The sequence below is a fragment of the Neopsephotus bourkii genome, unplaced genomic scaffold, assembly GCF_033783945.1.
Source record: "Neopsephotus bourkii isolate Nb327-2 ecotype Australia unplaced genomic scaffold, CSIRO-AGI_Nbou_v1 NB_845, whole genome shotgun sequence".
Taxonomy (NCBI): domain Eukaryota; kingdom Metazoa; phylum Chordata; class Aves; order Psittaciformes; family Psittacidae; genus Neopsephotus; species Neopsephotus bourkii.
In genome coordinates, this window is record NW_026901341.1 from 3,633,646 (window position 1) to 3,658,515 (window position 24,870).

The 24,870-nt window shown below is 40.2% G+C and overlaps 1 protein-coding gene across 1 annotated transcript in view; it reads right to left on the reverse strand.

Moving 5' to 3' along the window:
* The window catches only part of LOC133213780 (ADP-ribose glycohydrolase MACROD2-like), a 108,547-nt gene that overhangs the window by 29,871 nt on the left and 53,806 nt on the right, over positions 1–24,870 (reverse strand). The window contains exons 5-9 of the mRNA XM_061356272.1: positions 24,411–24,473; positions 20,958–21,026; positions 11,587–11,664; positions 10,902–10,976; positions 10,204–10,299 (exon numbers count right to left, since the gene is read on the reverse strand). Coding sequence (XP_061212256.1) covers positions 10,204–10,299; positions 10,902–10,976; positions 11,587–11,664; positions 20,958–21,026; positions 24,411–24,473 — 381 coding nt within the window. The remainder of the gene's footprint in view (positions 1–10,203; positions 10,300–10,901; positions 10,977–11,586; positions 11,665–20,957; positions 21,027–24,410; positions 24,474–24,870) is intronic.

The following is a 24,870-nucleotide window of genomic DNA, read 5'->3' on the forward strand; positions in this document are numbered from 1 at the left end:
AAATGTCTGCTGTCCCAAGGAGAAGGCCCCAGAAAACAAGGGCACAACTCTGGTCTCTTTCCGAGATCCAGCTTTGTAGACGATTGTGATCATCAGAGAGGAGCTGCCAACATCCAAAGGAAGGACTGGATGTGGTGGTAGGAACCACACCAAACCACTGTGAATGCACAAGGTGAGATGCCAAGAGACAGGGCCAGGACTGAACAGAGACATGACTGTAGGAGCCATGCAAAACTCTGAGCCATGAGCATGAAACCCAAGTGGGGGAAAGGAACTGTACCAGTGCTGACCACTGGCCTCATGCCCTGCTGATCAGAGCATGCTGGAAATAAATCTGAATTCGAGTCTGTCTCCATGCCGGAAGATCTCAAACCCCAATCCTCATGTCCTAGAGATCCCCTCAAAGCAGCCTCTTCCATCCCTTCCATGCATGTTGCGACACCACTGACAAGAATGTGCAACCTGCAGAGTCCTTTCACACTCAGAGAAGACCAAAACAAAAGGCAGCTTAGCTACTATACACTTGAAACAGCGAGTCCTGCTCAGCTTCCCATCTTCTCCGGACCACCTGGGTCCTGGGCTGATGGAGGCACGAAGCTCAGCACCCCAGAGAGGGGGAGATGCTAAGATACAATGCTGCCAACTACCTCCCTGTTCAATCTGTGAGCTTTTCTGTTAATCTTCCCTGTTGCCTGGATAGCTGGAAGAATCAGGCAATTTAATTTCCTTGAATTGAGCTTCTGGAGTTAGGTACTGATTTTTCAGCACAGTGACATCTTATTTTGAAGCACCTGAGGTATCTCCATTTGCGCTCGTTTGACACTTTTGTGCTACATTTCAGGCTGACAGATCATACAAACACATCCAGCAAATGTGTTTTAACTGATGAAACATCTTGCAGCCATGATAGCATTTGGCCACAAATTGGGAATCTGTTTCCTCCGGGCACTGAGACAGTGAATTTGCCACCCTGACCCCCCCCAGCTATAGACCAGTGTTAGCTGTAACCAGGGGGCAATGGTGAAAAGATTATTGACTTTTTCTTCTCAGAATCCATAACACAGTTTAACTGATTTTCTATCCAGGTAAGAATGGTATAGCCTGTAAGTGACTGCTTATTTCCTCCACAGAGGAAATCCTGAACGTGTAAACATGCTGTCTTTCAAGGGCTGTCAAGTAATGTAGGTATTGAGTGGGTTTTGACAGGATGCTGTAAATGGAATAAAGTAATTTTTTGGCCTCCGCAGTAGCTATGCCTATTGGCAGAGCTATGCCCTTCACACTAGTGACTAGGGAACAAACAAACAAGGCTCCACATCTGCAAAGCGGAGCAGTGAGGCACAAGGTTTATGCATCCCAACATTTCAGTTGCTCACAGACTGCCTACCGATACAACTCAAAGTGCATCATTCAGAGCACCTACTCTGCTGGCCTGGTTTAAATGCATCTATGAACACATTCACATCACACAAAAATGCTCCAGGAAAAGACCTCCAGAGCTCATGCAAGACCCCAAAAAGCAGATGCTGAACCCTTTTGTTAAATAACAGGAAGTCCCAAGGAGCTGCACTCCTGCACCTCTATGCTGAGATACCACTACTGCATGATAAAAACACAGGTGCACTAAAGGAGATGTAGGAGGCGAGATTAAGTGCTGGCTTCCTCCTTGGCAGATCATTCACAGTGACTAGAGACAGGGTCAGCTTGGGCTGTTGGGCTAATGCTAAGGGCCAGGTATACTGGTGGTGACCTCACACACTCATCTGGAGGCAAAACGCGATGAAAGCCAACCAAGCAGAGGAAAACTGTTCCAGATGGCAAAATCTGCTCGAGAGAACATTCACCTGTCAACTGAATTAGGAAAAGGTGAGGGGACAGAAAACCTGCTGCCAAAAAATTACGAAAAACAGGCAGAAAAAAGGAGAAAATACAGAGGTACGAGGAAAGTGTAATGCTTCAAAGAACGAAACTGGGTGGGATTTTTCCTGCTCTGCAGTAGTGAAAAGCAGGTTTAATCTCACTTCAGGTCATGACCTGTCAAGGCAACCTCTGCTTTATAAGCTGTAGACACATCTTCCTCTCACTGTGTAATAGTCCCTCCTTGTACAGCACTGACCTTCTCCAACTGCCAGGAGCAAGGGCACCTGTGAAGCCATGGTGTACGTCCCTGGCAGAGCCAACACTGCGGGATGTGCAGAAGAGAAAACAGAACAGAGCTGAATCACAAATAGTGCCTCCTGACCCCCTGATAGAGTGCAGAGGGAGTAAATGCTGCCCTTCTCATAACAGAACAAGGTTAACTACTCATCCACGACATTTGGCACAACTATAGCGAAGTGACAACGTCATTCCTAGGATCCTAGGACATATGCTGCTTTCTTTGAATTCATTCTTGTTCTGTACTTCAAATAAGGGAAGATTTAGAATAGACATGTGAAAAAAAGTCTTCCCTGTGAGGGTGCTGAGGCGCTGGCACAGGGTGCCCAGAGAAGCTGTGGCTGCCCCATCCCTGGCAGTGTTCAAGGCCAGGCTGGACACAGGGGCTTGGAGCAACCTGGTCTAGTGGAAGGGGGTTGGAATTAGATGATACTTAAGTTCTCTTCCAACCCAAACCATTTTGTGATTCTACAAATGACAGCTCTCACAAATCATACCCTCCCCACTCCCACTGCTTGTGCTTTTTTCTCACACCACACTTAGTTATGTCCACAATCCACTCAATTTCACAAAAATCACTGGCTAAATGCAGTTTCTCTCTGCTGCCCTAAGTGTGTGGCCATTTGTGTTTATGAAGTAGCTATAAACCAGGGCAACAACCTGGGCAACATGGTACATCCACACACCATGCAACCAAGAGGGAGTACAGCATTTTCAGTTCCCAGAGCCAGCTTAGCTGGATCTGTGCATATTCCATCATAAGAAAGACTTTATTAAAAGAGGTAGGATTCCAAAATCAATCAGTGCATAACAAAATGAAGCCTCTTTTTGTAGCAGACAGAGCACAAGAACATAAAATCTGCTCACAAGGGATCAAATTCTTTCCTTGAGTACCTCCCTGCACTCCATTGGTGTGCTGGACCTGTTCTAATTTAAGGCTGAAGTTCTTACTGTCACAAGCAGGAGTTAAGCCCACTGCTCAGACGCCTCTGTAACTGTATAGTATATTTAAAAATGGTGCCGTTTCTCTGGAGGTGCTAAATCTAATTTCCAGATACACTGTTAACTATGATGCCATCTGTACCAGTGCAGTCCTTGGCCAGTGAGCCCTACTTTTTCAATATGTTACAGGAAAACGTTTCTAAGATGTCACTGCCTCTCCCATATTCCTTTCACTTGTTCCTTGGGTGCTATTTGAGATGCTCTGAAAGAGATACGTGTTTCGTTTGCATAAGGCAACACTGCTCTGGAGATCCGAGCTATACCCAAAGCCTAGTAGACTTGGACACCACCACATGAATATGGATTCCATTATCTTTCCAGTTTTCCTATGCTTAAAGGGCATTATCAGTGTCTTAAAGCTCTTTAAGCCTTGTATCTCCCAAGTACAAAACATGTAACATCATGTAATACTATTACAAACATATGAAGACTTAAAATGACTTAATAGTGTCTGCTTTTCAGTGGGATTTCATGACTTTATATTTTTTTGGCATTCCTGCCATGGAAAATAAAAATGAAAACAGCACTTCAAAATATTCCATTTAAAATATCTAATTTCTCCTCCAGCTTCTCAGAAGATTTATTTCTTTTATTTCTTTTTATTTTCTGGATATGGAAAAGAATTCTAAAAATTACTTTACTTGATTTAATGGTAAGTGTGTTTCAGTGCTGTAACATGGGTTAATTAAACCAAACAAAGGCTGTGTTGTCAACACTTTCAGCAAGAACAAAGAGATGATATTTTAAAATGAAATAAAAATTGCCAATTCATAATAGGATTTCTGTTCTGCTTACTGAAAATGAAATGAAGAAAGCAATCAAATACACTGAATAAACCTTAAACACTATCATTCTTAAAGTATTCCTTTCTCTCATTTCTTGTTTTCTTTTCTTTTGGCTTTTGTCTTGTACCCTTACCATCATGCCTGATAACATAAAGTGACTGTGACAGCAGGCAAAATGTTTAAGCTGAAAAATTCCTTATGTTTTCTACTTTTTATTAGAAAAGCACACACCAAAACGTATCATTTATCATTGAAGGAGATGAAAAATAATTAAAACTTAAAATTGATCTTGCCCTACCTATTCTTTACATATATTCAGGCCAGAATCTGATATATGGAGGATAATGAAAAGAAACAGATTCCTCCTGTGGCAGGGAGAAATGAGACTTTTTTTCCTGTCACAGGAGGCTGAAATCAGTATCTGGGGCTGTCCACTGACAGTATAATAACCACCCCACCCTGCCAATGCACAGTGCTGCACAGCATCGCCCAGGCAGCAACCCTAGGGAAGACCTGCAGGGCCTCTGCATCCCATTTGTCACTTCTCTCAGAGCCAGGGAGGAACATTATGTTGGGCAGAGTGTGCTGCCTGATGTGGTATGACTTCTGCACCAACCTGTGCTTAGAAAATGAGTGACCCCATCACCTCCATGGTCTTCCTGATCCTTGCCATCAGTGAAGCAATTGCTGATAGCATCTACCCTTTGCTGATGTAAGAGCATGGAGACCTCCTAGCTCAGTACTGACAAAGCCACCGCTACTATAACCACAGACACTGGGACAGAAAAGCCCACTCCTCTTCTTCAAGCTGCATCATCAGAGTGGAGCATAGAACATGCCCATGCAGAGCCACTCACAGGCAGGTCAGCCCCACTTGGCTTCAGCTTTTAACAGAGCTACCACAGTTCCTTACCCATGCAGGACATTTTAAGTGCATTCATGAAATTCAACATACCACTTGCAAACTTAGAAGAAAAAGCCACCTCCTCTTCCAAAAGTAATCTTTAGGTTTCACAGTTTCTTTTCCCTGCCTACAATTAATGCCCTTTGCTGCTTCCACAAGGCATAGGAATTACCTGGATATACTTTTCTGGCACAGCTATAATGCCTTCAGAAGACCAAAGTTCTTTGCACTAAGACATACAGACCAAACAGCCCTTGGGCCACCACAGATTAACTGCAGCAGGCTGACAGCAGAATCCAGTTGCAAAAGCTCCTCATCTGTCTGATATTACAACTGCAAAGTTGATGAGTTTTGTGAAGTTCTCAACAAAATAAAGGCATGTAAAGTGAGGCTTCTTAAAACCTGAAGTTATCCCCTGGATAAAGGCACTTGTTTGGCTTTCCATTGATAACTGTGTACCTGCAGCTACTTCCAGCTAATTGCTTTGCAACAGTCCACCTCTCTGCATAGATTAAGGCTTTAGACACACAAGTTGAAATACTCATTTGCAATTTTGCGGCTCTAAATCACTTCCAGTATTTCTGCACAAGGTCCAAAGGTGTGTTTTTTTCTTTGCTAAATATCAATACCAGTCAGAAGCAGATATTAAAGATATATTTCATATTTAGGGCCAGACTATCCTGTAACAGCCCCCAAAATAGCATCTGATCCATTCAGTATAGGTTGTTATCAAAGACCAAACAAACTGTATCTAATTTGGGATATTTAATCCTTTCTTCCTTGGGCAATTGAATAAAAGAAGTTGAAGCCTTTATATTAGATCTTTAGAAGCCACAACACTCAAAAATATCTCTGTATTCTTTTCTTTCCAGTAAAGAAAATACCCTTTTAAAGACATGCAAGGAAGACCTTTTATATAACTTTTTTTTTCCCCCCAAGATGTCTCATCCATCTCCACTTGAAGCTGAAAGAAGTTTGATTAAGAAATAAGAGGTAGTTACAATTACCATGACTCAAGAATAAAGATGTCAGATTTGTCCGAAAAGATCTTTCTCGAGAAGTACTTTGTTTCTCTACAGCCACAATGTCACTTCAAACCAAGACATTATTTTGACATTATTTATGACTGTACCAATGCATGTAAAAGCCTATAAATGCCTGAGACTGAAACTATAAAAAATTGAGAGCTCTTTTCCTGCAGGTTTTGGAATATTTCATTCCCTCCAAGATTATGCCATAAAATTCTCTCTCTCACTAAAGTACAGGTGGGTAAATGACTTGAAAATCCAGCTGTTGAAGTGAAGAATGGATGAAATGATGGCTACTACTTACAGCTATTTATATAACAAAGATGAACAAAACTTGGCTTAGCTTGAACAGAAATCATGTGGAATTCAAATTTACAGTAAGGAGGCACTGACCAGAAGACCAGCAAAGTAAATCATGTATACTGCAAATGATTTAAACTGTGTCACCTCCTCCAGCCTGTTCCCAAGGCTGTCTTAACATTGTATGGTTCATAGAGAGAAAAAGATGGTTCATACAGTTCCCTCAACATGGCATTCAAACAGGTTAAGATGCAACTGCACAGTAATACTGATTGTAAGGGCTGTGTCCTGCTCTTAAGTGAAATCCCAGGAGATTTCAATATCCTTTTTTTAGTCATTAATTATGGCATTGTGCTCAATGATTGGCCTTCAGCAACAGCCTGCTTCTGCATTTCTAAACTTGTCCAGTGGAAAATAAATGTGTCCTTTGCCCAGGGAGGATGCTATCCAAATACTCTAGATGTGTTTCTTGGGGGAAGAAACATGACAGGTCAAGCTTGAGTCATGGTCCAAACAGCACAAAATATTTTACCCTGAATACAAAAGAGATCCAACAGAGAATTACTGGCTATTTCTGCAGTGCTCTGGCAGAAATACTGTCCTTCAAAGAGGTAAGAAGCTTCCAGAGATGCTTAGTGAGGTAAATCATCATAGCTGAATGATGATCCCCTGATGAAGGGAGATGGAAGGAAGTGGGAAATAGGAAGACAGAGGGGAGAGCAGGCTCAGAGAAGGAACTGGATACATATTCACACAAACAAACATGAGCTGTATTTCCATGTGCTGCAAATTGTGTTGTGGAAAAACTGGGATGATTAAAACTACAATTAAATGCTGAATGTATGGTCATTACAACATGACAGGACTACTTCCAAGCATACATATAAAGGGGGTGCCAAATGGTCTATTAAAACCATGTATACTTACCTAGTCAGCAAATAGGTCAGTGATCACCATTTACTCTGCTTTTTAATAAAGGGATTTGAGAATATTCCCTAATCTTATAAGAAACACAGATTTTCATTATTCTTTTGTGAACCAGAATGAGTGTGTTATGGCGGCTGGAAAAAAAAATGAAAAAGTCATCTTATTTTGTCTTTTTTCTTCAATTGCTCCCTAGTAATACATAACCTTAAGTTACAGTAGGGAAAAAAAGGGAATAAATTGGCACATGTTGTATTTTATTACTGAGTTTAGAAAAAGCAAAGGCAGGTTTTCATGAAACACACACAGTGCCTTACATTGTTAAATTCTTCAGGGTAATCTGGTTTGTTTCTTGATGCTGGCAATGGGAAACAGTAGTGAGACTGCCAAGTCTTTGACTCTTCATTCCTCTGGGCTCCCGGTGTCCCAGAACCTCGAAAGCACTAGGATCCATGACTCCTTGGTAATAATGCACTATGGAGTGACCCTAGAGCTGTGAAGCCAAATGAGCTATACAGAAAGGACCCTCTAAAATCCCCCCAAACACATAGATGAGCTGGCAGTAAAACTTGCACAGTTACATCAGAAGTTTACCTGTGGTTTGTCAGAAGTTTGCAAAATCTGAGACACATCTTGAAACCAGCAAGAAACAGTCATTTTTTTTCCATGGAAAATGAGATCACTGAAAAAATTCCTAACACATTTCAAAGCCACTATCAGTAACAGAGCAGAAATCTAGCTTTCGGTTGGAAAAGGGACTTTGATCTTTTTTGGTCATTTAGTGGTTTCCACAGCTCCAGTGCTGGGGACAGCACAGGTCACAGATGACTCCCTGATGGTTCAAGGCAAGAGAAAGAGAGGACAGAAGCAGCAATGTGCTACCCTTTGCTCCAGGCTGAGCTTGGTAACACAAAAAAGGTAGAACAGAAAGACCAGGTAGTCTGCAGTTTAGTAGCTGTTATGTTTGGCTATGCATATAGATCTAGTACAGGTTAAAACCACCTAAGATCCACATATTTCTATTTAATGGGACTAGCAGTCCCATGTTAGCTTTTTTCCCATGTGTTCTCAGACAAAAATATGCCGTTTTATCATATGTCAAATATACCATGGACTCTGCTGGAAAACTATTTAACTGTATTAGTTTATGAGGTAGCACTTGGGTTACATAAAATAATGTTACATATCTCTAGCTTATGCCTGGCAATCTCTTTCCATTAATAGGAGTCTCTCCTTGAGGAATATATCTTGTTTTATCAGCCTGAACTGCAGCTGATATTCTTTTTTTTACTTCCCTTTGTCAAGATCCACCTTGCTCTGTGGCACACACAGACTCATGTGGCACAGTTCTGTGTGCCCCCCAGAATTAGAAACATCTAGCGAGATGGGTGCTGAGTGTGCTCTGCATATTCTTATACCTGTAAGAATGGGACAAAGCAAGGCAAGGCCTTACTTTCCTTCCTTTCAAAACCCTGAAAACGAACCTTTTTCCCCTGCCACAAAGACAGTATGCTCAGAAGAAGCTAAACAGAATATCTATACAGTTACCTAAGTAACCTGCATGTACACTCAACACATCATCTCTTATCATGGAACTGACTGAGAGCTCACTTAAACCAATGAGAGTTCTTCTATGAACTTCAACAAGCTTTGGATCAGATGAATCCTGCATAGGAGCAGTAGGAACACGTTCCAAAATGTTTGGGAAGAACCTTTTAGTTAGTACTTGAACCTTTCAAATGAGGGGCAGGAAAAGTGCCAAAAACAACCCTTTTCTGACATTACCTTCTTTTCCTTAATGTTGCATATTTTAATAGTAGGTAGAGCAGATGGTGAAATATAATCTCTCCACTGAGAACTAAATGACAGTCACTAGCTGTAGGGGACACTAAAGTATTAAAGAGAAGGAAATGTACAAATAATGAGAGTACGTTTTGTCCAACTGGCTTTTGACGAGGCATAAAATAAAATGTAAATAATTTCCATTAGGAGGAAATTAACATAACAACGTTGGTATTTGCAACCCGAGTGAGTTTACGTAACCTGGATCCACAACCGAGGTAGCACAGTATCATTTACCTGGATTTGAAGTAAGGATTGTATCAATTCTACTTTCATCAGCAGTAATAAAGCACAAACCCGATACCATTAACATGACTGATTATAAAAAGAGGTGATTAGTCTCAACTTTGATAGGCAACTAACAAAGAAAAGGAGGGGAAATGTTGTTTACCTGTATCTGAACAAAGAGGCTCTATTAACCTGGGTTTGCAGTGAAGAAAAGTGTCAATATTGCTAACACAGATTTGCAATTAAGTTGGTGTCAATGTGGCTGGAAAAGGAGTTCATAATTAGGATGGCACAGTTAGTATTGACCTGAATTTTCAATAAAAATCAGGTCTGTGTTTTAATTTGGAACTGAAAAATACATCCCTGTGCTCTACAAATGACCATATAATTATTAACTTGCAGTTACTTTACAAATAGAGAATTACTTACATAATATGTTATTCTTTATGTAACCAGGCGCCTGTTTCAACTGGTGACCTAATGCAGGGTTCACTTAAAACGAAACTTCTAGATTTCTTTGCAGAAGCATTAAGGACTTAAGTACTTCCAGAAAAATATTACTGCTTCAGCAAGACTCCGTGTTCCTGCTCAAAAACTGGTTTCCTTATTAGAATTTTAGTTAATTACCAGTTAAATTTCTATTAATGACCTTGCAAATAATTATCATACTCATTTATTGTAAATACTCTCAAAGCTCCTTGTGTACATGATCAAGAGGGTACTTAAATGGACATAAATTGGTTGTTTAATCAGCTTAATGCACTTTAATGCAGAAAACCAACAATGAGGGGAGTATTTATTTTAAAGCCACTTCAGAATCTGAGTGGGGACTTTTTTATACTTATTTTTCTATGTAAATCCAAGCCCAACATATCAAAACAATACTCGAGGATAGGCAAAAAAGGATTTTTCTCAGGAAAAAAACACCATAACGCCATGCTTTTATGTCTCTTTCCATGTTTCTCACAATAGAAAAGGAAAACATGAGCCCAGATGCATTCTCTGTCTCCATCTATTTTGTAAGTACGCTCACCTCCTCCTTCTTCTTTTCCTCCTTCTTCTTTTTCCTCTGCACCACGAATCAAAGGCATCTCGACCTCTGTTGTTTCTTCTTGGTTCAACAATGGCTCTGAATAAGTTGGGTAAAAGAAGATGAACCGTAAGGACATAAAGGATTAACATAGAGCTTACCAGTAAAGCACTAACAGAGGAAAAGGATCCTTTTCCCCAAGAGTACAGATGCAACAGCTGTCTCAGGAAATCCCAGGGGCTGTAGTTGAAAGCAAGGCCTTCATCTTCCAGGATGCTGAGCTTTCTGGGACTTAGCACAAAATGCCCCTATCCCTACTTCAAGCACAGGCCTTTATCAGGACTTGTTGCAAGCTCAGACACACATGTACTTAAGTGTTTTGCTGGACTGGGGACAGAGCAGTCAGTGCTCTGAACGTACAAGGCTGAAGTGCTTGTCATCAGGAATAAGAAATGCAATGTTAACTTCTTTCCCTAACAGTCACAGTCACTAAAACATCAGCTTTCATCACTGAGAATCCATAGATACTCCCCCTGCTCAGGGTGGAATTTAAAGTTACCATAAGAAGATTTGGCTCCATAGATTTAACTTCGTAGGTATGGAGAAAGAAAGATAACTTAAACACTACTGATAATACGCAAGCAATAGCTACTGTTTCTGCCTGTTAATCTTGCTCTTTGGTTTCAAGGCTTATGCAATACCTTCTATTTCCATGCAGGAGGTTTGGGCATCTGCCCCAGTTTTCATCTCCTCCTCTGCTAAATCCTCCTGTTGTCCTGTTAACACGACAAATTGAAAATGACATCAACATGATGGCTGCATGCAGGCAATGGCAAATTTCTTAAAACAGGATCCAAACCTAATATATAGCATAGTACTTCACAGCCAAATACCACTTTTCTTCTATTTAACCAACAATGTTGAACTTAGTTTATACGTGAAAATATCACTTAACAAACTCCAAGCATTAAGTATGAAATGCCTGGTCAAAACTGACCCTTGCATCACTTTTTTTCTTCTTCTGTCAGCCTTGACACTGTGTTTCTCATAGGAGCTGTTGCAAAGCACTTGCACTTGGCAGTCAGTTTAAAAGGAAGAGAATCACCCCACAGGCTTTTAGAACAACAAAAAGGAGGATAATAATAACAATGCTATGAACCCGGGATCAATATGGTTAAACCCACATATTTGGAGACGAGCATCTTTTCCAGTAACATGAGATTACTGCACCACAACTAGTTGGCATACAACCTCCAGCAGCCAACTAGCATTTTCTTAATGTGGCAGTGGTCAGGTTGAACCTCCCTGGATGCTGAAACTGAAAGAACTAAGGCTCCCAACTGGTTCATTATCTCTATCTTTCAGAATTTTGATACAAAACCTTACCTTTGGCTTCATCTTGATCGCACCCCATGGGATATGCTGGGTCATTCTCCTGTGTGCCTTTGGAGTCTTTGAGGGAGTCTGAGGAAACAGCAAACAAACAAACAAATCCTGCAGCAGTTTTCATGCTGGAAAAGTCAGGTAGTTACTTCAGACATGGGTAGCCCTTAGGTGTTCGCTTCACATGCTAGAGACACTGACAGATTTTCTACCTGTTTAACCTCAGTCTTATATATGACAAAAGTATACTCGTGGGTTTCAATTATTCAAATTGATTTCAGAGCCTGTACACTTACTGTGCAGTTTTTTGCCTGCAGTACAAATCCTAAACAAGGAGCTGGCAAAAAAGGATGTGTAAGAATAACCGGCAGCGCTATGTAGAATTCTATTCCTAATGAATGGAGTGACACAACGCTATGAGAAACAGCATAAACCATCAACTTGATAAATAAAGTGATTTCTTATTTATTTAGAACAACACTTTTCATGGTTGGATTTCCACAAGCTTGACAAGTATTAAATCCTGTAATTCCTAGTGCAAATCCTAGCCTCATTTCACTTGATGACGGAACTCTCAAGGTCATTATTGTGGCCAAGACTGCTGTTCCTTTGGGAGCAGACCACCGTAACGAACTGCCTAAAGCCGGATTCTGAACCAGTGGCACCTAAGTTTGATCACTATGCTCTCCGCAGTCTTCATAAACACAGGGCATTATTCTGTGTGTCAAACATTTTCTCACAACAGCCACTTCTTAGTTTCTGGTTGGGGATGGAGAACTGCATCATTCCATCGCAGCCAGGAAATCACAGCAACACAGCCACCCGTTTCAGCTCTGCTCATCTGCGTAACACAGCTTCCATGGATAAAGAGCTCTTGAAGCCTCATTAAGAAACACCTCTGATCTAACTGGACATATCTGCAAACTACAGGGGCAAGTACACTTGAGGTCGTAACAACAGTAACAGATAATCAGAATTCTCATTCCAGAGTGAAACACTTTCTGAACTGCTGATGGATGGAAAACCTGAGCAACAGTGCCAAAAGACCTACAGTGCATGATAATAAATTATCCTATGACAGTCTTGTTACGGCTCTACTTCTGGAAGGTTCCTTTCTACAACACAGCAGAGCAAATCTTACAATATTCCAAAGGATGCCCCTATAAAACTTGGTTCCTGAAACTTGCCAAAAATAATCTCTGATGGGTAAGTGCGAAAGCTGGGTTGTTAACATCTGATCCAAATTTAATAATCTGTAGAAGAGGTATGCACTGAAAGTGTGTGGCTTTAATTAACTGCAAATAATCCCCCAAGGCAAATATTTAATTACCTGCACAGCTTCTTACCTCTTTCGCGGCGTGACAATAAGTTATAAGTCCAAGTTTGAAAGCAGAATAACTCACTGATACACAATTTGCTAAAATTTGCCCTTGCTGCACTTTCTTTCACCCTACTGTGGACATAAAATGTTACTCACTGCTATCAGCTGGACCACTGTGCTGGCCTTTCCCACTAGGATGCCACATTGTGCTATGAGTTACAAGGGATTACCCTTTCTGCCCAAATCAGAGCAAAAATAAATTAGAATTTCATCAAATTCCAAGTTTAATCAAAAAGAGAGTTGAAGGACCTCTTGGTATAAATGGGAATGGCACTAAAAATCCACAGGGAATTTTTCAAGCAAGCTTTAAAGCACTGAGTAAAATTCTGGCTTTGCTGAAGTTTTGACAAAGCTTTCAGGACATCAAACAACCCAAGTTTTGTACCACCTGTAGCCCCATACTCTCAATTAATATAATATTTTCCTGTATGGTTGAGTTGCGTGTTCTTAGAGGGAACTGTACAAAGCTGGAATCAGAAGTCTTTTGCCTTAAGTACTGTGCAGACCTTAAGTACTGTACACAGCCCTTCAAATAGCTGAAAGTGATGACAAAGTGTGGTGTTACCTGCTGTGGGTGGAAGAGATGCACGTGCTCTGTCCCATCAGACCCTTAGAGCTATCTACTGTACACTTATTGAACAGTACTTCATACTCCTGGACCTGTGCCTTTAAACTCAGTTCACACGTGTCACGTTTTCTTCCAGAATGAGGAATGACTCCAATTTCATGCAAAAATCAATCCTCAGCATCAGAGGAACAATTACACACTTTTGGTCAATAATAACAAATGGAGTTTAAGGAGCACTGTGCTTGGCTGATATATGTGCCCTGTCATGCTGCTGTTTGTCATGGAGCATCGCATAGCATATGGCAAACTACAGTCATCACATCGTGTGGGGAGCTGTTATTCCCACCCCTGGGCACAGCTGGCAGCCTGACTCCACAACTGTGCTGAGCATCACTGGTAGGCTAGAGTCCACAGCTAGAGTCCACCTATGCTACTTGGCACATCTTCACACGTTCCCATAGCTGGCTCTGCACAGTGTATTCTTATGGGATTGTAATTTTGCGTTAAACATTCATTTCTATCATTATTTTCTAATTGTTCCAGGGTTCAAGAAAACAATTCCACTGAACAGAATTCCAAGTTATCCCAGACAATATACAATGATAATTTTGCACAAGTTATATTTTGTAAAGCTTGTTTCTGAAAGGAGGAGAACATTGACAGAAGTTACTCTCTGGGTATAAGAGTCCACTGCTCTTATTCCAGCAGCAGAAATCAGACTTTGCATTACTAAGCAGATTCTGAATTTCAAAATCTTTAAGGTCAAGACCATGTCAAAGATTTCTTCTTTTCAAATGCAAATATTAGATCAAATATTCAAGCCAAAAGGTCCAAAGACAGATTTACTTTTAGGATTAACACAAATAAATTGAAGCAAAGGAATAAACCCAGATTTATGAAGAAAATCTGAGACAAGCAAAAGTGTAAGACCAAATGCATCAGTCAATAAAAGCAGTTCCCAAATTGGACACAAAGCAAGAGTGTCACCTCCATTTCAGTTGGCAAGGAGCCCTGGGAATCTCACAAATGCTGATGATACACTACTTTCTGCATGCAAGTTTTCACCAGGGAAGTTGTATTCCTCAGGCTCAGCTGGTTCTCTGTGCTCACTTAGCCCTTTAGAGTTGTATGGAAGTGGGCAGAGGCCAGTACCATAGTCCTAAACAAGTCCAGGGAAAATCTTTGGTCGTTCCTAAGGCCTTCATTCACATCTAATTCACTAGAGGAGTAACTCTGATTTTTTAAATGGCATGAAGCAGTGTTAGTCTTCTCTTAACACAGCTACTTATCTTTAAGTCATACTGCAGAATGCAAGGCAGGCTATTATTTTGCAGCATGGTATGCTTATTTTTTTGGTAACACAACGCTGGGCACTATTTACCTTGGGTAACCACAGATTGGGATTGTAAGGGTTAACATTCCTCCAGGCAGGACTGAAAATAATCTGTTTCTGATACTACGCTGGAGCACAGTTCCTAATGTCATCATTGATCACACACGAATGAACCAAACATGACATTTAATTACATAAATGAACCAATGATAGGCCACTTTTATCTACTGTACATCAAGCATTGAAGTGCTCAGTGAAATCTGAGCATCCCTTAGTTCCTCCAAACATGCTTTTACCTGGTGGCCACACTGACAGTAACAGGAGTGCTTGGCTCTGCACCCCTCCATTGTATTGCAACAAATGTCTCATGGTGCTGCATGGTAAACCCAACTGGAAACTAGCCCCAATCTTTAACAACCCATGAAGAAGATACTTGGACTATAAGCAAATCAGAACAACCCAAAGTATATGCACGGTTCCAACATATCAACTGTGTGCTGAATTCAGCTCCAAGAAAACCATGTAGCTTGCAATAAGCTATCAATCCTACCCTTCCTGCCAATAATCAGACACTATTTTGTCTAAATACTGCATAAACCCCTATGCTTTTCCATGTCATTCATATTTTTTCTTGACTGTATAAAGCAATGCTGCTCAAACAAAATTTTGCAAATGCTAAGGAAGAGGAGAAATGGTAAGATCTGAATGTTAAGTGGTTTTAATGATCTTTTAAAATTCACTTCCCCAGCTCTCTCTGTATGGCTTATTTACTGAGTCGTTTCTAATGTGCAACACACCTGGGTCCTGCACACAGCATAGATAAATCACCATGTTTTAGGGAACTGTAAGAAGATTAAAGAGGGAAAAAGCTGGTCATTATGAAAGAAACAGGTTCAGTGCATTTTATTTTTTAAGCATGATACTGTGAAAAATGACTGGAATATTTCCAGAGTGAAAGAAATCAAGCAGGCGTCTAAAATTACAGGTAATGGTGTGCACGGAGGCTGCCACATGATTAGGGTATTCTTTTGCCTCATAAACTGAGGAAAATGTGTTAAAATGAAGTCCTATAAAATGGTGATTTATGAGAAGTTAGGGAGATATTCTTGAGCTTTGACTTTTAAATGTTATTTTTATATCCACCGAGATTTCATTTTAATCTGCCTTTATGACAGATTAGATTTATGGGAGCCAAAGTTTATATGCCTTGGTAGATCAGACCTTTTTAGGTGTAACAACCTGTAGAGAGATTTTTGCAAGTGTTCAGCTAATAGACCAGTTCATCCCCACAGGTGGGGTCCACCAAGTAATGCTCTCACCCACCTGTGCTTTGAGCTGACAGAAGAGCATCTCCTCTAACCTCACCTTCTGTCCACAGGAGGAATTTCAGGCACAGCTGGTACAATATCTGTGGGCATCCTGCTGCTGCCATAAGGGGCAGGACCTGTTGTGCAGGGCTTTGGGATAGAAAAAAGCTGAAGCAACCCCCTGTCTGCTTTAGTCAGACCCTTCCCAGGAGAAGATGCTGCACAGCTGAAGGTAAGGGTTGAAGCAGGGAGACGGAAGGAGCAGGCACTCGCATCAGACAGACGGGAGCACAGCTGGATGGCTCCAGGTCAGCTAATGTTTAAAAACAAGTAGTATCTAAACCAGCTCAGGAGATTAGTGTTAGCTGTTGCAGCTGCCTGTACTGGCAAGGGGCAGAGCCGAAAAATACCTCTTGAGTAGTTTACGGGCTACAGATAGGTCAGTTTAAAAGGAAAAGTAAATAACCTGCATTATGTGAGCTCGTCGGGACCATTATGGAGGGTGTTAGAACAGGCACTTGGATGGAAGGTGATAGTTATGTACCTGGTTTAAAAAAGAACCAAATCACACCATTTAGTCCGTGTTAGCCAATTTGCTTCCATATAAATCCTTCTCACCAAGGGAGAGAAAAATGCTACCACTGTAGCTGGCACACTGAGCCACAGCTATGGTTGGGGGTGTTGAAATTCTTCCATTAAAAAGGTTCTTTTTCAGTTACCTATAATTGAAATTTTTCAGGCTGAAATTTTCCAGGTCTAATCATAGCCCAAGGGTGAAGTGAAAACATTTCATTGGTAGCTGCTGAGCGCTGAGCACTTCTGAAAATCAGGTCATTCATTTAGATGTCTTAATATATACTTAAGAGCTGATTTTAAACACCTCTTTTTGAACATATTGGCCTTTCAGTCAATCTTTTTCACCCACTTATCAATGTCTAATCTATGTCGATTTGCATGGCTCCCCTGTGTTGGAAATGCTCTATCTTCCAGCTTATCCCTTCTCCATCATTTTAGGACATCAAGATTTTTACATGGTTAGAACTGCAGCTGGCTAAATGGGAAGGTCATATCCATGATGCTTTACAGGCAGGATACTTCCCGGCTTCTGGGTTGCACAGAATGCGTTTTTAGGGCTAACCCTAGCCGAGGCATATACCTAATTCTATTTCTGACAACAGAAGCCCTCCAGCTGACTGCATCTGATTCTATTTCAGAGGGTGTAGAGGAATAGTGACTTGCTTTAAATGGGACTCCCACAGGAGCCCAGACTTTGGTGAACACCTGGAAATAATTAATCGCTACTTTATTTTTAAAATTAATTAGCATATGATTTAATTTAGTTGACCTTCAAATGAAAATTCAGTTCTTATTAAGTGCTAATGAATTAAAATCAGTGCATTGTGCAGAGAGACTTTGCCTATGATTGCATAAGGGGAGCTCATTCTTCACCTGTAGTAAATTCAGTTCCCTTTTTCATCTTTCCATCTGAAAGCCCTACCATTAAATCAGGTTAAACAGTAATTGGTACGACACGTAACTGAGGTGAAGATGCAGAATATTCTCTCTCACACACACAAACTTGTTTGTTAAGAACTAAACATAACCACAGGTTCAAACCAATCCACAGTGATATACAATAGGGTCCATTTAAAATGGGTTTGTAGTCCCGGCACAATCTTGTATGGACAGGCTTACTAGACTGAGTGCAGGCTGTCTGATACGTGTTTTATCTGCTGCATAAACTTTAATGACTTTAATCACTTTGCTCTGCCCTTACACTTCATAAAGAGAAGCATCTCTAACTTGAAATACGCTGTGTAGAAAGGATCTACTTCCATATGCACAGTAATGAAGCGCTGCGAAGGTGCTGCCTGGAGATGTCAACTCTCCCCCTAAGAGCTAATAGTTATGCATGCAAGTTTTCAAGGGTAAAATTGGAACATATCTTTGCAGTATTTCCAGACAGTGGAAAGAGAAACTTGGCACAGACTGGAATAACAGGATATCTCCACAGCATAACAGCAAACGTCTTGGTATTCTTCAATACGACTGCTCTGCTTCCCCTTTTTCTTCCTGAGGACAGAGCACTAAAAAAGACAAGTCTGCTCAAAGGCCACTTGCACACTGAGTCCATAAGGATGCTTTTATATAAACAGCATCTCTTCTATTGTGAATAACAGAAAAGGTCCACTTTCACATTAATATGAGAGTTGTAATCTCACAGTAGGTTTTCATTCTAAACAGAGCCCCTCAAAACATAATGCCTGCACTGTTCCATGCACTTATCACATACATCCCCTTTCATGTTCTCATCTTTGCCCTCTTCCTTTACAAAAACCTGATCAACACGACTCAGGTAATATAAAAATACTACAACTTCATGGTAGCAGAGATGCCTGTGGTCTGTTCTGAGTATCACCACATTTTAGAGCAATAAATAACTACTTCAATGCCATTGCTATATTCTAATCCAGGAAATATGAGAAAAAAATAAGCAGAAAACCTACTAGTCAACCCTAATTGGAGTCAAAATGCTTGTTTTGGTTCACTCATCAGAACTGACATTTGAAAGACTGTTGGACTTCCACAGTAGGCTTGGAAACCTCCTAATCTGAGTGGTTTAAACTATGCATTTTGGGAATATGAAGCCTAGACTTATTTGCCATAAATCTCCTTTCAGGACTATTAGATGAAAGGACTGAAAAAATCATAATTTCTTTAAATGCTTTACATCCCGTTCATTTAGTTGAAGATAAACTACAGAAATGAGTGTGTTCCAGAACCTGGCAGGTTTTAGCTGTGTTAACTCAGTGGGCAAACAATTTGAAGGCTGAAATATATTTTGGGAGCAGCAGGTGTTTTCAGAAATGCCAGGATTTTGTAAAAGTGCCATTTCCTAAGTGGGAACAAGTTTTTTTGTAACACCAGTGCTCCTTTTAAAACAACTCAGAACCTAAAATCTGAAAAGGTGAAGATCTACTAATGGAAATCAAGATTAGAACCATGGTCTGGTGGATGCAGCAGCCTCGTCACTCAAAATTCTTGGTTACATTTAGAAAACTAGCAAGTGAATCCCAAAACACGCTCTTTTCCTCAACATTCCTTCTTTCTACTTGTACAACTTCACAAACAAAATATATGGAAGAGAGTAAATCTCACTCCTTTCTCCCTACCAGATGTTTTATGTCTTAATTTTGAAGAGAGGTAGGACATCAAAGAGAAACTGCTCTTTGGTTTTCTCAGGATGCTATCACCAGAGGCGAAAACACTAAACTCATAGCATATTATAGGAAAAGTGAGACCTAGAGCAAGATGGCTATTTTCCTGAGATGAGACAACTAATACAATAGGTCAAAACCCCAGAGTACTGCATATTGAAATGGTCACTGAAAAGCTTATCAAAAGACACTGGCTTCATAGTCAGGAACAAGCACTCAAAGCAATACCAAAATGGTGGGATCTCCAGTAAGACTGCAGACAGCAAAAAATGATAAAATACTAACCCTCACATTATAAAAAAGGACAAACACACCTGATGAGGGAACTTACAGATACAGAATATATAAAGAGGCCAAATGTCAGTGAAAAAAGATAAATGAATGGCAGGAAATCACAAACTGCGCTGGGGCTGAAACTATCCCTACTTCTGTATTCCACTAGCCTTGCCGTGACTTTAATCTGTGAAGATATCAAAAGCAAAAGCCAGTGCTTTTGCAAGGGTTTGTGGACTTTTTTCCCCTGCAGGATAAATCAATCAGTTAAGAGAGCACTTAAATCAACCTGCACAAGGCTTTGAACTCATAATCAGGTAAGTATGTGGGCTCTCTAGCGTGTGTCTTTGGAACAAAAGGGCAAGATCTCACACCCCGTCACACTTATCTAGAAAAATGAGAAGAGAGTCAAGCAGTGATGCTGAATTAAACGTTAAATCTTTTAAAATAAATAAGTTAATGGATGTTAATAATTATGTTATCTCAGTAAAAAGCATTAAAATTTTCTATTAGTCTTTCTTGAAGGCTGTACTGATGGAGTGTCTTCGTTATAGATAGCATAACTCCTGTTTTGAATTACCAGTAGCGGACAACTTATAAATCACCCAGGCTTTTTCCTGACGTATCCCCACAAAAATGGCAGAACCTGCAGACTGGCACAAGCAACTAATAGTGTGGTTATCATAGGAGTATCAAAACCAGTACATCTGTGCACTGGATCCTATCTGTAAACCAACAACTCCACAGGAAAAAACTCAGCTTGAAACATTTAAATTAGATCATCTCTCTTGTTTTCTAAACTCCCTGTCATTTGGCCTCATGACACTTTAAAATATTTATCACAAACTAAATGATCTGAGTGCCCAGCACAGTCTGCACAAGATAAACATTACTTTCTCCCTCTCAATTATGACTTCATCTCCTCCTGTCTCTTCTTGATGTGTTTATAGCTATTGTGTTTTCCTTTTCCCCCATCAGGAGAGCACTGAATAGGGAGCTACTTTCTGCCCCAGCGAGCCCAAGCTTTAGGCTCATTTCTGATATGTCATGTGTGATATTTTAGTATTACCTCTATAACAAGGGGACTTAGGAATTCGCAGCATCTCTCCTACCAGCACAACAGCTGGTGCCAAGTACTTCATTAGAAAGGCTTTTGCAAATGAAAACCCAAGCATTTACCTATTTCTGTATTTTTTAACTGTGATTCTGGCAATTTCCAGACAAAGGAAAAATAAAGCTTTATGAAATGTCCTCTTGGGACTGGTTATTTTGAAATACAATTTGCAATCTGTACCTTTATCCTCACTCAGCTCTATTTCTTCTGATGATGATAGGCTGGCTACAGCTGAAGGTTTCGTCTCCTCTGTAAGAACCAAAGGAAATGAAAGAGAAGTTATTCATTAGATAGCAAACTGATGAACCATTTTACTGAAAAAAGGTATTAAGCCTTACTGAGGCAAGATACAAAACCTGAATTTGATTTGCTGGGCTTCTATCCATTCACATTGCATTCACTGGCCATTACTGGTCTGATTGTCTTCCCTAAGCCAGGGGTAAACTTACATTTCAACACTGCCAGATCAAATCTATATTTCAGTTTCCCATAATACAGAGAGAGGAACAGCTATCACTTTCATAAGTAGCCTGGTGTTGCTATTTGCTTTGAGATTCCTTTTTTTCATTTAATCCATTTATTTTGAGAAAAAAAAACCCCAATTAAGCCATTCTTAACTTTAATCATGTCCCTGAATCCCACTGGAATCAAAATGATTACATGCAAATGCTTTTCTGAAAATAGAAGCTTTCATCAATCAGGCCTGAAATTTAGGAAGTCCCTGAAAATCTGCAGACTGGAGTTTTGTAATGGTAGAACCTGGGTAAAACTACCATAGTTAACAGATAAAATTAGGACCTGAATTTAATAGAACAGTTTAACTTCCACCATTGCTTTTCCTTGCCAATTTTTATAGTTCTAAACCCTTTATAAGCCCTTGTATTAATTCCTTTCAAAAGCCTTGCCTCTGATGATTCTGAAGGAATTTTTGTCCTCATATAGAGGAGCATTTTTAACTAGCTTGAAATAAGAGCTCTGAACCACCTGCCATTTTGGTTTTCCATGTGCTAACTGTGAGGTTCACTGATGATAGACGGGAGGCCCTCTTTAAAAAAACACACACAGTAATAGCTGAAAAATTTCAGTCTTTGCGCACTATAACTGCCTTTTTCCTACTGCACAATAAGAATATATAAATGTTTATGTAATGGACTGGGTAGGAACACAGGGTCTATTTTTATTCCTACATTTTCTCATAATACAGAAGAATACGATTTGTCATTTGTCACACTTGGATGAAGGTTATGCTTTTCTGGTTCAGAAAATACAAACAAGAAGTTTAACATTTGATAGGATTGCTCCTTACAGTGATCATTCACAGTGATTAGAAATGCTTTAGGCATAAAACTGCGTATCTTAGAAAATCAGGTCATTTCCTACTGCCAAGAAAGGGTGCCGAAGCAGCAATCTAAAAGTTCCTGATGACGTTTTGTCTGCACAATGCATAGAGTAGATAGCAGCAGCAACTCATTAGCTGAATGTAACTAACTCAATGTAATTGTATAGCTCCCTGTTCTTGTCACTGTGTGAACCTTTAGGGATAAACTTTAAGCCACATAATTTTTCCCTGTAACACTGTGTGCCTGCGGCCAAGGAGGTGATGCATGGACTATGCGCAGGCACAACGCTATCTTAAGGCATGTACCTAAAGCACGTTCCTAATGTATGACATTTTCTGGAGCTGCAATCTAAAATGTCTGGATCTTTTCTTTAACACTCTTCATGAGGGCAACAAAACACGACTACCAGTATGAGATAGCAAAAGAATGTACATCATGGCTCTGATAAACCCGCTCTGACAGTTTGTAACGTAACAAGTCATAATGATGGCTCGGGGAAAAACAATGCATTTAACACCTCCAGTAGCAAAGCAGTAATTTAGAGAGGTATATATTCCTTGATTCTCTTGGGGAAAATGAAATATATCTCATTCAGTCAAACTGCTTTGCAGATCAAAATACCAGGGAAATACATATCCCTTCCAACTGAATGTAGCTGATATGCACAATGGGCTGTATTTGGCATCACTAGTAAAACTGGGTTAAAAAGGAACCTCTGCACTCAGAGCTAGGAGCTCCTGGAAGTACTAGCAATCAGGTGAGCTAGCAGGCAAGAGTACTTGGTATGGTTAAAAGCTCAGTATTGCTTGGGCGAAGATATGTCCCTGCCTAGTCAGAGATTCAAAGCAGAGCTTAGATTCAGCCAGAGCAACTCATTCCTCCCTTTTCCCTGGTCCTCCCTGCCTGTTTAAATATAAGTAGCATAAAAGTGAAAAACATAGGAAATATGGTTGTCCTCCAGCACTGCGAAAATACCACTGCATGCTTATCTTGGGAAGGATGCTTAGGTGCAAAGTTTCCTGAGGCCCATGGGAATCTTTTTTGTTCTGTATTACTATGTGCCTATGGCTTCAGCTCCCACTGCCTGCCCTGTGTGAGGACATAAAGAAGAGGTGATAAAGAGGACATGAAGGACTTCAAGCACTTGTGGACAGCATCATCTGTTCACACATAGCTGAAGAAGACTGACCTGTGGAGTGCAGGGAGAAATGCTGCACTCCCACAAACACAGTGCCTCATGTATGGGACAAATAGGACCCTCATCAAAGGAATTCCTCCTCTGGAAACAGCCACAATGCAGTAAGCAAACCAGACAAGTCAAGAATATAGGCCTTCTAAATTTTTCTGATGCATTTACTGGCTGGCCTTCTTCAGCTCAATCTTCCACAGACCAAAACCAATCTTCAATTCTGATTAAAAACCCAATGTAATAAAAGTTCTGACTAAAAGAGTTTGATACTCTCTGGATTAAGTATGTGTAGGCAACATCCTGCACTACAATGGGAAAACCCCCAAACAAACAAGAAAAGCATTGTATTACATGTAATACTACACTAAAAGAAATCCTTAAGAAATAAGAGGATTTAGACATTTTGATTGTCGCACCAGCTCTTTTGATAACTGATTCATTCCAGTTGTCTTTTGCATTGAACAGAGTTGGGTAGGATGAAAACCACAAGCATAAACAGAAAAATAAAGAATAGAAAACCTATTGTGAATACAGAGTGACACTGTATTTTAAAACACTGAACTGACTATAATCTATATGCATGCCACCTGCAAAACCCACTGCTCGTGAACTCTGACATTCCTTCGCTGTATATGAAATATCTTTCTGTATAGATTTAAATCTTCATAACCCCCGAGATTTGTGCAGACAATTTATTAAAACTTGAAAATACCCTGTAAAATCTCCAGAAGGGCAGTTTTCACCCAAAGCCTGCTTCCTCCTCCTCAAAATTTCCTTTTCTCTCATTTCTATCCTCTGCAAAGGGCTACTCTCTTGTAGACAGAGGGAAAATGATTTCTTTCTAGTTAGAGGATTAGCTAGAGGTAAGTCCACCTTAAAGGGGGAATGTAGAGCTGGTAAACTGAAGAGGGAAGTCTGCATTCCTGCACTGCAATACATTCATTCATAATGAATGGAGTTTGGTCTCTACTGGGAGAATTGCTCAAGACCTGAGCTAATCTGGTGAAAATGTACAAACATTCTCCTTCAATGGCATTGACTAGGGTTATTGTTCACCAAGGTGGATAAAAACTAAGAAAGTCCTTTAAGAAACTCGGCACAAACCTGCTTTTCCACTCTGGGCCTCCATTTCCTCGGTGTTTTGCTTCTCCTCTGTGCTGTTATCACCTACAGGGGAAAATACATAAAAAATATTTACGATATCTTTTTATTGGCCACAGCAGCAGCAATATTAATTGTAACCAATTCAGCATAAACTGCTAATTTATAGTAAGGTGCCATGATAAAAGAGGAGAGATATAAAGGTAAAGTGAAAAAACCTGCAAACATAACCAGTCACATTTAAACCAGTCACATCTTCACATCTCAAGCTGAGGAAGGGGGGTTAGATTAAAGATTTTATTTCATTTAATACACTGGAAATATCTGTATGCCAAATAAAGGTATGTTTCCCTAAACACTGTCTGCAACAGATGAAATTGTTGCTTTATCTTAGTCTATGCATTTTATACAGATTATTTTCTAGGATTCTTTTCCTCCAGAAACACTTCCACTAAATCCTTGA